The sequence below is a fragment of the Chelon labrosus genome, assembly GCF_963514085.1.
Source record: "Chelon labrosus genome assembly, chromosome: 15".
Classification (NCBI taxonomy): domain Eukaryota; kingdom Metazoa; phylum Chordata; class Actinopteri; order Mugiliformes; family Mugilidae; genus Chelon; species Chelon labrosus.
In genome coordinates, this window is record NC_140348.1 from 7,009,224 (window position 1) to 7,023,502 (window position 14,279).

A 14,279-nucleotide genomic window follows, 5' to 3' on the forward strand; every position below is an offset into this window, starting at 1 on the left:
TTTGGCAGCCATGTTTACTCCACTGGGTTCAGACACGGTGTCACATCCAAACTAGAGAAAGAGGAAGGCGCTTTCATTAGGATAGGCTTATTTTTTGAAACACACATTGAGTAGTCGTACAAATGGAAAACAAGCCAAATAGGAAAAATAATTCCTGATAATCCACCAGTTTTATAGAATATTTAGTCCCAAACAAAGTTGTGATGTTGTGGAGATTGGTGGCACCACCTTCAGGTTGTAGAAATAAGGGGTGTGGTCTGCAGTAGCCCACTGTGCCATTGGTGCACCTGTGGCCCTAGTTTTGGCAGTGTGGCCTGCACTGTTGGCAGTAGTCGGATCCCCGACGCCAGCTTTTCAGCCAATTCTGCATGTTGAATCAATGTTGCCATATATGCGATATTATATCATTATTTATACGATGTAAAAGGGCAGTCAAATGCCACTTGACTGACAATAAATAAAGCAGTTGTTTCATTCAAATGGCCAAGCTTTCGTGCTTATTCCTTGGATTATTGCTGTTACATGGACATAGAATAGCTTCAATTTTAAATGCACTGTTGTAGTGTGTGATTGGTACATAAAATATACGATCAAAATACGATAAATTTAAAGTGACAGTAGAACTTCCACTATGTGGAATCATCAGTGGAGTCCATCTGTCACAGAGATCGCTCTGATTGGCTTTTCAGCCTAACAAAGCAGACCAGAGAAATGGAAGTGATGAAAGTAAACAAAATGATGATGTATGTCCCATCTGAATATTCTAATACAAATGTTTTCATTAGCACAGCCTTGTATGATGGTTTGTAGTTCTTCTTGTCCCCCCAGCTCTTCCTGTTTCCACTTTTGAACGATGAATACAGACTACTGCCACCTGCTGGTATGAAGGGTTGTTTTCTTTCACACAGTTGCACAATGTATGTGTTAGCTGGAAGATAGTAGTGTTTGTGGTGTGTTCAAGTGCAACGTTTTGGCTGACATGTGGCACAGTCGGCCTTTGTTGCCAGTAATTCTTCAATGTTGGGACTGTTTGGTCCAGGCCTTAAGGAACCAAACATTTCCTTTGCGTTCATCAAATAGGAGTTTTTTTTTTTTTACTATTTTTCAGTTTTACATTGGTGGCAGTGAAGTATCGTTAGTTTTGAAATGTTGGTTGGGCAAAACAACTTTTTGTTTCTGTTCCACCAATATTTCACCATCCATATTTTCTACTGGCATTTTTGATGTCATTACCTACCTAGTCTGAATCTTAAGGCCGCTAGTGGTCCACCATGAAAGGCCAGTGTCAACATATCCGTCCCCTCTGGGCCTCCATCCAAGCCAGTCGCCCATTGCAGCCACTCCAGGCCTCCAGAACAGCGCAGGTGCTGAGTTAGTCTTAACGTGGCAGCTGAAGCAACCTCCTCCGCTACCAGTGCCAATCGTACAGGTGCCAAGCCCACATCAAAGCACATCAGTTCCTCCTGTCCTCCCCCTACGATGACAACAGCCCCAGCAGGGTGCCAGGAGAGGAGGGAGGGTGGCACGGGGCAGGATGCCAGGAGAGACACCCCCCGTCGCTGGTCGTAAAGGACTAAGTTAGAGTCATTTAAGCCCAGGAGGAGTGTGGTCTCAGAGGGATGACGAGCGCAGGAGATGGGGTGGGATGGTAGTGGGATGCGGGTAACAGATAAGCGGTGCAGGCGACCTCGTGCACATTCGTACACACAGGTTTCAGCCCATGACCCGTCTCTGAATCCTTGGGGTCTTGCAGGTAACTCCACTGATAGGATCTGGTAGGGCTGGAGTTGGCTGAAGCGGCAGTCCAGGAGGTTGCTTTCAGTCCGGACAGAGCTAAGGACCTGAGGAAGTAAAGAAGAAGAGAGGACGAGTTCAGAAAAGTTAGTTTAGTTGATCAACACCAATGAACTTGATCCACAGCCACATATCCTGTGCAAACTATTCCCTCTTCTTGGGCTTGAAGAATCCACAACTCGGATGTTCAAAGCGATGTTTTGTGCTTAGTAACTTGATCTAATGTAACTGGCTCTAGGAATGGTGATGTCGATAGGGTGGTCCACCACTGAGGAAAAAAAGAGAACTCAGTGACTTTGGCAATCCCCTTTTTGAGTGAATTAATAGAGGAATTGCCTAGAAATTCACATTCACACACATCCCCCTGGATGAATTGTATACAATTTGTTGATCTTCTTGACTTATATTAAAAACAGTTGGTTTAAAACTTATAGGGTGTCTTTCAGTATGTCTAATTTAGCCTCAAAGGTGGCAGACTTTTTTTTATTTTTTTATTTCCTTTCTCTTTAACAGTGTATGTGTGTGTATTATGTGTACCCTTGGGTGGGTGGGATCGGGGCTGTTGTTTGTAAAATTGTATTGTGAAAACTTTGAAAAATAAAGTTTAAAAAACAAAAAAAAACAAAAAAAACAACCATTATGGTTTATGTCATTCTATAGGCCTATTCACATGGGATTAGTATTACCTGGGGACATCATGTGATTTAGAAATGACCTTGTGTTGTGTGTTTCTTGTGGCTTGGGATAAGCAAATTCTGTTTTATTTTTAATATACTGGTTATGTCTTTGCTACTTTCTGAATTAATATTACATCTTTTATACCTCTACACGTTTTAACAACTTTAGTTACTTCGCAGATTGCGATTAATGATAAAAATACATTTTTAACAATAAAACAGGATGAGATGAGACTGTACTGATCCTGGTGAAGAATTAACAAACTTCCTGGCAGTATTTAAATCAGTTTGATTTTTACCAATGCGATGAAAATTTCAATGCATCACTAAATATAATCCAACACATAAAAATATGCTGCCACGCGTGTCATCCATCTCACCATATTTTGCGATTTTGTTTTTCTCATGTTTTTGAGCTTGATTTTTTTTCTGTGAGTGTATCTATGTATCTGCAATCTGTGCAGCAAGACCTTGACTTTGCACTAAAACAGTTGCCCAGACAAGCTGCAATTTGTATTATAACAGTTATTACTAGAGGTCCCCAGGTACAACTAGCGAATAGTGCCTAGGAAGTAAACATATCTTTCTTTAGTTTAGAGGAAGTCCATTGATAGAATATGTTCTGTTTGTGTACCAAACTTCACACTTGTTTTTGGAGTGTTTAGAAAGATGGATTCACAGACTCAGGAAGTGAAGTGTAAGCAATGATCCTGTAATTTAGTTTTGACTTGTTCTTTTACTTTGGAACTAAAAGATGCCGACTTGAGCCAGTACTATTAGCGAACAAACCTGTTTTTGAAGAAGAGAAGAATAAGGATGAGACAAAGAACGAGCGAGCGAGAACATGTGAGAGAAAGACAGACAGAGAAATGAGTCATACCATGACAGAACCCCCAAACCCCTGGAGATGAAAGAAATAGAGCCTTCCACGTTGCTCATAAACACCCGGCTGTCAATCATGACAGCTAATGATAAGCGCTCCATTTTAACTCAAGGTCAACAACATCTTCTCCCTGAGCATGCCACAGCTTGGCACCCGGTGATAAACAGCCTCCTCTGTTTACCTGTGTGAGGAGCCAACAGCTCAACACTACACAAGAAACAAGCCTTTTTATGACACACAAAGAAACCTTGGAATAAATTGACCAATGGTCAAATCCAGAACATTTATTATGTGCTCATGGCTCACAACCAGTTGGTGGGAGTGGGTACAATAGTGCTGCTAAGCTAACAAGCGTTGACATTGAGAGAGACAGGCAGTGTCACGGGTGGTACTGTCGATAAAACACCCACAAGGTAGCAGGAACTGTGGGTGGATGACAGTACACAACAGCCTGCAATAAACAACAGTCCATCAGAAGCTAACAGAGCTTTTTAGGAGGGATTTCACCTTACCAAAGCCTCTATCAGAGCCCTGCATTGACCGTGGCAGCTTTGGCTAAATGAGCCCATTTCTTTTCGCCGTGTAGACAGAAAGAGGGATCGGCTGCCTGCCTGCCTTCCTTTCCTTTCGCAAAGCTGCTCGGCCCAGTTTTTTGGCAGGCATTGCCAAAAAGGGACTTAGCAGGAGGAAGGCGTTTTTCTTTTTTTTTTTTTGCCTGCCCATGGTCTACAGCAGGAGAGAAGCAGATGACTGTCCTCCTGAAAGCTTTTTTTCCCTCTCTATAATCCCCCAGGGCTAGCTCCTGCTGCTCCCCAGGGGGTGGGTGCTGTGTGTGAATGTGTGTGTTTATTTGAGGCAGCAGGCAAGAGGGCTCGATTCATGTGAAAGGTAGAGCATCCTTGGGAGGGTGCAGTTCTCTGGATAGCTACATTCCCGCGGGGACAGGGTGGCACATGCATTTAAATAAACTAGCAGACAAACATGTAGCAGGCAAGGATCCATTGAGTCCATCGCGCAGAAAGCTGCATCAATAATCACAAGACCTACTTCAACACCACAAACCCTGACCCCCCCCCCCCCCCCCCCCCAACCACAACTCATCCTCTCAGCTTTTCATCGTATGCCTGGTTTGCTAGTGCCTGCTACCCGCTGTGCCAGCATGCCACCATGGCATCATCAGAGGGAGGAGCTGCAGCTGATTCAGCTCTGTGTCCCCTGACAGGTGACCCTCCAAGGAAAGGAAAAAGGGGCAGAGTCAGCAAAAGTTCAGAGAACCTGCAACAGCCAATATTTCCAGGAGTGTACATATAACATGCACAAAAACTTTCTGAATTCTGAATTCTGAAACCACACTTGATGCATGTCCACAACTGTAGGTTATTTGATAGTGATATCAGGCCATGGTTTGTGTTTTAACTTAATTCTCCATTAACAGATGTCTTTTTCACACCAGAGCAACAATCAAAACCCTGGATGTACATGCTGGATAGCTCAATAGTCCAGAGCACCGATTCGTTGTTAGATTTATAGCTAGACTGACGCATTAATGTTATAATCATTTCTGACTCGCCCTAGCTGGAAAAACTGGAGGTTGTTTAATGTCTTTTAATAATATTTAAATGTCTTCATAAATTTCTGTTATATTTACGTAAGATACAACCAATATTCTCCAGATCTGCTCCTTAGCTTCAATATAATAAGAAGTCTTGAAAATAATTGATCATCATCTCCATACGATATTATACTTTCATTTTACTTTAAACAAGCCTTAAAGCACTTTGAAGCTTACGTACAGGTTCTACATCTTAGCTGTCTCTTTGAGCAGGACATGAGTGCATGGAACTTGACTTGACAGGAGGGCTGCACTTAACTAATATGTTAGTTATTGCCCATTATTAGCCTACTGACTAAAATAGGAACACGTGTTGGCACAACACAAGACATTTCAACAGTACTTCAAGCCACAGCCTCCAAAATGAAAACACAGGTCAGCCAACAGCTCTCTGGTATTTTAAAAGAAACGCTGAATACCACCGTTGTATTAGACTTTTGTATTAGAATGCATCTGTTTTAGTGAGTGTAGACAAATAATTAGACAGTTTCACTGTAACTGACTTGCTGCATGCTCAGTTAACGTTTTCCTGACTTTTAGGAAGTACTAACTAGTCGGATACTAATTGCCTTTCTGCTTTAAGAACTAATACATTTCGAATGCGAACAACAACAGCAAGTTCTTAAAAGAAGAAAAGACTTCTGTATGTGAGTAATTGTAATACATTTCTAAAAGCAAAAGTTTGTTCGCCTCTCCAGAGAATATTGTGGCATTGGAACATATAGCATTCCCTGATTCTGTGTGTATAAAATAGAAAATGATGATTAAGGTCAAGAGAGAGAGAAGCAAGTGAAAGGATGTGCAGAAGAGAGAAAGAGACGAGGACAGTCAAAAATATGCACAAAAGATGATGAGAACGAGTGGAAATGGAAAAGAATAAAGAGACAGAAATGGAGTGGAGACATGGAGAGAGAGAGAGAGAGATGCAAAGAGAGTGGAGACAGGGAAGGAGACAGACAGAGAAAGAGAAAGAGAGAGAGAGACCTCTAGTAAGTAGCTTTCTCCTGGTTATTGGTTTCAGTGACTGGTCAAAACTATTCTTCTCCATTCTTCTCCTCTCTCTCTTTCTCTCACCGGCACCTTTTTTCCCCCTCCATGGCGTGAAAGATAAAGCGGACGGGCCCAACTGTGTGGCTGGCCCTTGTTCACAGCAGTGGTCTTTTGAAGCCAATTTTCCAGCTCACGGAGCAGAGAAAGACAGGGAGAGAGGCGGATAGAGAGAGATGGAGGGACTTGGAGGAGAGTCGAGGGATGAGGGGTGCTGAGGAGGGGAGAGTGAGGAGGGGAGATACTGGGTGGGACTAGGAAGTTTTAGGTATGTGAATTAGGGTTACAGCTGAAGTACTGAGAGAAAATGCACAGGCCCAGCCGGATCACAAACCAAAATATCCCTTGACTACCATAAATGACCATAAATGTAGAAGAGAAGGAACATTAGTCCAAAAGTGTACAAGCAAAGCAGTAGCGCTTGGTGGAAATTATTCACTTTGGATTCAGGTCCGAATTATTTCTTGCAAGTGAAATGTTGTTTTCTGCTGCTTTAATTCTCTGCATCTTTTTTTTTAAATGTTTTTAGAAGTAAATTTAGCCATTTCACACCATTAATTCAGCTTCAAAAATACTCTTAATCACAGCGTGCCGGAGGAACAAACGCAGACCAGATTACAGATTATTTAATTGCTGTGCAACTATATATTCTTATTCTATTCTTAATAATAATTAAAAAGACAGCAGAAATCACTCAAATGCAGATCAAACAACTACAGACTGCTTGGCGACAGATAACAGGATAGTCATACGGTTTAAAAAACAGAAAAGTAAACAGACAAAAACAACCACAAAAAAAAAAGACTTAAAATGGGAAAAAAACAAACATTCCTTTCATTAAGATTATTAAATTCCAGGAAATGGTTTGTGTATGTGTTTGTTTGGGAGGGGGTTTGAAGGAGGAGAAGCATGAAGGAAGGATCATTAAAAATGTTAACCGGTTGCATAAAACGAACTGTGTATGTTTTCCTCTCCCATCCAACCCCCCCACTATGTGTGGTGGCTCCACTTATCAGCATGAGAAGAGGGGGGTGGGGTGGGGGGTGTACGAATTAAGACCACATAGGGAAAGAAATCAGACTTTTTTAAATGCCGAGAGACTGGCTAGAAAATTGGCTTAGTGCGGCAGATAGCGAACTGAACAAAAGGAACATATATATGAGCTTGAAGTGATTGAAGTAGCTGGCGTCGCCCGATGTGTGCCCGGTGTTTGATTCCCGCTACGGCTCTTACATAAACTGCTCGCTTAATTTCACACCGCGCATCTGAAAAATGACAACAAACGCTTTCATTAGAGCGCAATGCCGCAGCCCCATGAAGAGACTTTAATGTTCTTGAAGCGAGGAGGAAGGAAGGAAGGAAGGAAGGAGATGATGGAAGGGAGGGGTGGGGGTGTTGAAGCAGAAAGAGAGAATAAACTAGGTGAAGGAGTGTGATAAATGTGGAGAGCGTTCCAAAAACAAGAAGCAGAAAAAGCAGCAAACAGCATCTGCTTTGATTATTTCAATATTCATGCGCCCCTCCACCTCCAATCCCTCCCTCATTCTTTCCTGCGTAAATTTGTTTCCCTAGCATGCAATTGGTAACGCTCCTCTTTCCTTCCTCTCGCAGACTGTCTCCCTTCTCCTCTGGTGTGCGGCATGCTTTGCATACGCTTACCAAGGTACAGTAGAGTTAAGCCCGGTTCGGTAATTTGGGATCTTTCATCTGCTTTCGGCACAAGGCCAATCTTTGACACAGAATCGGGTCATGGGTAGGGTTTTGCCAGAGGCCATGAAGATGTGTGTTTCAGCCTGTGTGAATGTGTGGGCGTTCTCCTTCACGCTGTACCACGGCTTAGCTCTCCCGCTTATTTCATATGGTGATGCACGGAGGTGCAACATAGAGGTACCACCCTTGAGGTGACTAACACACCATCCCCAATCCCATCCATGACAACTCAGGTCTCAACTTAAATCAGCAGCTTTGTTGCATTTTTCACTATGTGTCTGGTGTGTGTGTGAGTGTGTCTGGAGTTGTGATTGTGTGTGTTGCTGACTTCAAGGCTTCAAATAATATTAAAACAACTTTAAAGTTAATAATTTATGTCACAGACAGTCATGCGATTTCTTTCTTTGTATATTCAGGACCAGTCTTTGTAAATTCCTGAAAGGCATCTTAATTTAAAGAGCAAATACCTAAATCTAACATGAAAGAGTTAAATTTAACCAAAAGTTATTAACTATGTCATTAGATAGAATTTGCAACAAGCAGGTGAAAGTTTGAAAGCCAGAGAAAGCCCAAACACAATAGGCATCATTCTAGTAGGCCTTTTTTTTGATGGATACTGTATGTGCTACTGCAAACTGTATCTTGTTCTATCTTGTATCTGTGACTTGATTGTCTTCTTTAAATTCCCAAATTTAAAATATAATTTCAAGAAGTTTGAAAGAAAAAATGCCACTCTTCATTTGGAACATGATGCAAAGGCAGTGGATTTTAAGGATCAAACACATTTTAGTGATTCTTAATTCATCCATGTGGTTTCCGTTACTTATCCAGGTCCGTGTAGCTATGGCAGCCATGTCTATCTCATGGTAGAGACTGATCCCAGGTCAGATTTATCCCCTACAGTTTTATAACTTTTTGGCACGTGCAACGTGGTAGTAGTACTTGGCGTTGGTTTCTTGTCTCCGGGCCTTAAGAGGGATTCCAATCCTTTCAATTTGAAAAGCAGTCAGAGAAGCGAAGTCTATCCTTAAGTCTATCTCGTGCTACAGGTGAATGTTACAACATAGCTTGATCTATGCTAGAAAGCAGTGAACAAGTCATGTGTGGCCTGTGTGGTGTAATCCATCAGAGGAGCTACAGTAGCTCTAACTGCTGTAAAAGTTGATGCTGGTGTCAGAAAACACAGGTCATCCCAGTTTGCTTTGGATGGGGCTTCATAGCCACAGACGAGTCCATGCTGATCCCCGTCTACTGCTGAAAGCCCCTATAATGGACACGTGAGCATCAGAACTGAACCATGGAGGAGGAGAAGAAGGTGGACTGGTCCAAGCCACATGACCTGAATGGGCAATTGTGTTGCAAAGCTGGGGAACATATGGCATCAGGATACAAGGAACACAGCAATATTGCAGCAATGTTCAGGTGATGGTACGTATCAAAGTAATAGATGTAGACAACTACGCAAATATGTCGATATTCCATGAAATACGTCAACGCTTCAGAATGTTACAACGACAAATTGGTGGCACACTTACTTAAATTGAAACTACTCTCAACTGTAGCTGAGCCACAAAATATTTTAATTTAGTCTGATGGTTGGATGTTGGTCAGAGCCAGTAAGTCATCATTGTGTCCTTATCAGTTGTTTTTGAGAAGAAACTAAAGAACAGATGCTAATCGCAATGCTAATTGCTCGCATGCCAGTGGTGTTTTCCAGTGCATTCACAAGTTGTAAGCAGACTGTCTCTGCGCACACAGACCTATAAAACTTAACGATGTTGATTTGAAATTTGGAATGGGTTCTTCATTCATAAATATCATTATGTTTGAATACAATCAATAAGCAGATGTTTTATTATATTTTAGTCGTTAACCAAGGGATTAATCATCTATTCAGCAAATAGTTGCTGATAGCTTTGTCAACTAATCAAAAAAATAATCGCGACGTTAATCGATTGAGAAAAACATTGTTGGTTGCAGCCCTAAAAATAACCATACACATCCACATAAATACCAGGACTACGGTTTCCCAGAAGAACATTACATTGTAACGAGATCAATGTTATTCCCATCCCCGGTTGGTGGTTTTAATGTTATGGCTGACCAGTGTATATGTGCGTATATGTGTGTTTGTACCTTGAGGCCTTCAGTAGGTGAGCAACTGATCAGGACCAGGTTGTTTCTTTGCGTGTTTGTCGGAGTCCAGGGCCACAGCTCGTCATCTGTCTCGTCCAGGTTCCACCAGCAGAGAGCCACATCCTGGAGCCGGTTGAGACCCACATGTCTTTGCAGTCTGCGACCCCGCCCACTCACCTCCACGCACACCACCTGGGCACAGAAAGAGGCACAAAATGCACTGAGAAGAGGGTCAGTGAAAGTACAGAATCAAAACGCATCTCATGGAGAAGTTTTCGGCATATGTTAGTGAGTCATCTATTAGGAATCACCTTCCTGACCTTTGTCGACACCGGAGGGCTCTTCCAAGTCTGTAGCCCCAGATCTCTCATGTCTTTCCCTCCCCCCAATCATGTTTTTGTTGATGTCTAAGCTTGTTTTTTTATCTTCCATTATTAATGTCTGTGTGTGTTTTGTTCTGTCGGGCTTGTTGTTTTAGTGATGTGCATATTTTTGGGAAGGTCCGCCACGCTCTATGGGCCACAACAAAGAGACGCACAGTAATGAGCTCTCGTGGCGCTTGGGGGGGTTACCCACTCACACAGACACACACACACACATACATGAATATGTGCATGTATGTACACGTGTGCATGTGTACGGATGTAAAAGGCACAGATATATTAAGCGTATATACACGCTGGAGCACACATACACCATTAAACAAACTGTGCTCTATCCAGAAACATGTTTAAAACAGGTAAATTTGCAGGTCGGACACTGTGACCCTGCCTTTCATGTACATTACGGCTCATTCCCTTTACACACACACTGACCTAATATTCATACAGGCCTTTCATACACTCTTTATCTCCAGTCACACTCACACACACATCGCCACACACACCCATGACCTCGGTGGAGTGGCCAGAACTTGACAGATAGAGGTAGGACAGAGGTGAAGGAGGAAACAGAGAGAGGAATAAAAGGGCGGTAATGAAGAAAAAGCTGATTGTTTGGGTTCAGAAAGAAGGGAAGGGAGGTGACGGCTGCTTTTAAGCAATACAGCTTTAGGGAAATGGGAGTAGAAGAATAAAACATGTTTGAATTAATGAATGAATGAAGGACAAAATGGGTGTATCAAAAAAAAGAGGGTAAAATAATTGGATTTTGTGTAATAGATCAATGACAGGTCGTGCCAAAATAAAGAGGAAAGGAGCAGTCAGTTGTAACATCAAAATAATAAAACTAAAAAGTAGCAGGAATACAGGAATGTCTCTTTAGAAATTAATTAATAGAAACATGTCTCTACCTAAAAAAAAAAATGCTTTAAAAGCTCAGGAACATGCAGACATGAGCAAATCGACAAGCTGCACTGTACAAGTGGAGCAGATTTGAGATTCAGTGGTCCATGTCTGCCCTCCTTGCCCCCTTGGGGGTGAAATTTGCTTTGGACACAAAATACGCCTGAAAATGATGGAAGTACATCTGACGATAGAGGGAACAAAGAGATGCCTCGAACAGCTGAACGGGAGATCACTGACAGATTAGAAATGGAAAAGAAGAAGACGGAAAAATCAGAAAATCACTGGGTTAATAACACACTCTATCTCTACCACCCCCCCTCCGTCCCTACCCATCTCTTCGCTCTTCTAGTTTTTTTTTTCTGCTGGCGTTTGCTGGTCAGCAATAATCAAAAACCACTTTCTGTGGGCCGGATTAGTTTAGCCCCCCCTCAACGCCCCCTACTCTCCCTTCTCCAGCTTAGCCCACTGGACCAGGGCAATGTGTGTCTGTGCATGTGCGTGTTTGTTGTGGGGGAAGGATAGTACATAGCACATGTGTGTATGCTGCAGGTTGCATGCATGCGTGTGCACATGCATTGACAGAGGTGTGCGGGGTGTACAATATGGAGTGGTGGTAGTGATTGGGGGGAGGAGGGGGTGTCTTATCAGGACTCTGCTTCTGGAGACAGACGCACGGCAGGGACGATTGCTTTTACACTCACCGACGTGCACGCGCACACACACACCCACACACACCTTGACAAAAGGGTCTGGCAGTAATGTGATAATGCCAGGGTTAGCGGTTAGCCGGCTAGCGAAGGAGGACACAGTGTAGTTTTGTTTTGTGGGTAGAACAGGGCCGCACATAATCAGACCTATAAGTAACACCTACGGAAACACCCCAGATCATACTGAGTTCAATACAAGCGTGTATGAGAGATTAATAGACAGGAACGGGAAGTCGACAGAGAGAGTTAGAGGCAACGTGTGCACACTGGAACCAAACGCCAGTATTCACCTGATAATTAAACTGAACCTACATACATTCAGACTTAAGGTGTATACATACAGAAATTTTATGAAAGTCAGCAAAGTGATGATTTGTGGGAAAAAAAGTTGACATCAATGTATGTTGTGATTGGTACAGCTTGTCTGTCAGATACAGAGACATGGATGACAAGTCAGTCACTTTATATTTAGAGAATGTATTAGGACAAATGGACAGGAGACATAGGTATCGTAAAGGTAATTCTAACTAGACTTTCCAAACCAGATTTTTTATTTTGTTTTGTTTTAGGACCCTGAAGGCTGTTAAATACTCACTTAAACAGACAGGGTATTTTGCAATAATAGTTTTGTAGTTTTTTAAAATGCAGTTTCTGTAAAGCTCTTAGTTTCTTTAGCTTCAAGGAGTTACTTCATTTAAGTCAAAAAAATGTGAAACTGTTTTGAAATGTTGACCACCATGTTGGATGAAGACAGAAATCGGGACAGTGACACCCAAAGGAGGTGTTCCCACTTTCTTCTTTTGGTCTCCTCCTTCTTTGAGCCTCACTGTCATACAGCCTAAAAACACACACTTTACTCATGCGCTTGGCTGTACCTTGAATTCAGAGGGTGAGAGTTTGTCTGTTCGCCTGCCAGTCTCTGGGGAGTCCTGGTTCTTCCTGTTCAGGTAGACTGCAGCCACTTGGCTCTGCTCCAGGAAGGACAGCAGAATCAGTCTATCGCTCAGCAACACTGGGAATGACAACACCACACTTAACATCACCATCCAAAAACAAAGAACATTTTTAAAGTGTTCACTATCTTCTTGAACAACCAATTATTGTACACTGTTTATAATTCTTAAAACTTTTACTTGTAAATATAAATTAAGATATAGTATTTTGTAGGAGCCTTTCAAAGCACCCACGTTCACCACACAAAAACAGCCATGCATAAAACAACTATGTAATACACTAAAAGTATAATGAAAAAAGCGGCAGTTTTAAAATTTTAAGTCTGGATTTGAAGGAGTTTTTGGAGTCTGGAGTGTTGTGGATACATTGTTATCTTCTGAAACTTGTAGGTGTGGCGCCATTAAAATGGGAGACATAACACATTTTCCTTATTATTGGTAGCTGATGAGGCCAATTTGGGACTTACGTGATTAACGTAACAACAGAAAGTCTTTATATAGTTTTTTGTACCGTTCCTAAATGTTTTGCAGGTTTCAGCAGCAGTCAATATTTTTCAGTTCTACCCTCATTCATATATTGTATAAATTTGTGATGTACTTTTATTTTGACGTTTCTGCGTTGGAAGTGCTGCATCCTTAGGAGGATGGACATGTATGAGTCCAGCCCTCACTGGATAATTAATAAAGATTCAGCCCTCTCATGGAGTATTGCTGCCTTCAAATGATGTTGTGTTGTGTTTTCCAAGTTCACAACAAGAGCCCACACAAACAGACCTCTCTTGTGGGATTCCCAACCTCGTCAGTGGAAATTTTAAAGAGGGTTCGAGTTTGAAAGTGTTTGCTGATGCCTTAGGTCAGGGCTTAAGAGTCCACCTAGAGCTGAAGGACTAGGGACATAGTACTGGGCAACACCTTCCACATTTTAGCTAATGGTTTCAAAGCGGAGTAAAGGAAGCCATGAACGTCAAATTGAAAAAACAGTCTCTAAATAGGGGAGGTGGACTGAGACATAAGCCACTTTCAACACAGTCTTAACATGTGTGAATAGACATCACTTATGATGCTTTTTCCTTTTCAAGTAATCATTTATAATAGCAGTTATGTGTTTTCTTCTTCTGAATGAGCCAAAACTCTGCTTGTGCAAGATCACCCCAGTTGAATAGGTGGACTAATATGTGTTCACACTACCAAAGTAATGTGGCATTCCAGACCACCTCCAAATGTGGTCAGAGACTGGATCTCTCAGATGTGTCCTGGGTGTGTTCACACCTGTACTCAAAGGTGGCGACTTGTGATGTGATAATGTAAGGACTGAACGAGGCCTTGGATGAGTGGTGAAACTCGACATGTCCACAGTGTATGGATTAGCTTATTTTGTTGATACATTAAGAAATGTAGTTGCTAGCTGTTAGCCTCAGTGTCTCACGACTTATGGTTGATGTTAACATTTGCTGTCAACACCAGGCATTTTGTG

General features: G+C 42.1%; 1 protein-coding gene across 1 annotated transcript in view; it reads right to left on the reverse strand.

Moving 5' to 3' along the window:
* The window catches only part of wdpcp (WD repeat containing planar cell polarity effector), a 61,238-nt gene that overhangs the window by 30,559 nt on the left and 16,400 nt on the right, over nt 1-14,279 (reverse strand). The window contains exons 7-9 of the mRNA XM_084561270.1: nt 12,728-12,864; nt 9,860-10,051; nt 1,238-1,841 (exon numbers count right to left, since the gene is read on the reverse strand). Coding sequence (XP_084417396.1) covers nt 1,238-1,841; nt 9,860-10,051; nt 12,728-12,864 — 933 coding nt within the window. The remainder of the gene's footprint in view (nt 1-1,237; nt 1,842-9,859; nt 10,052-12,727; nt 12,865-14,279) is intronic.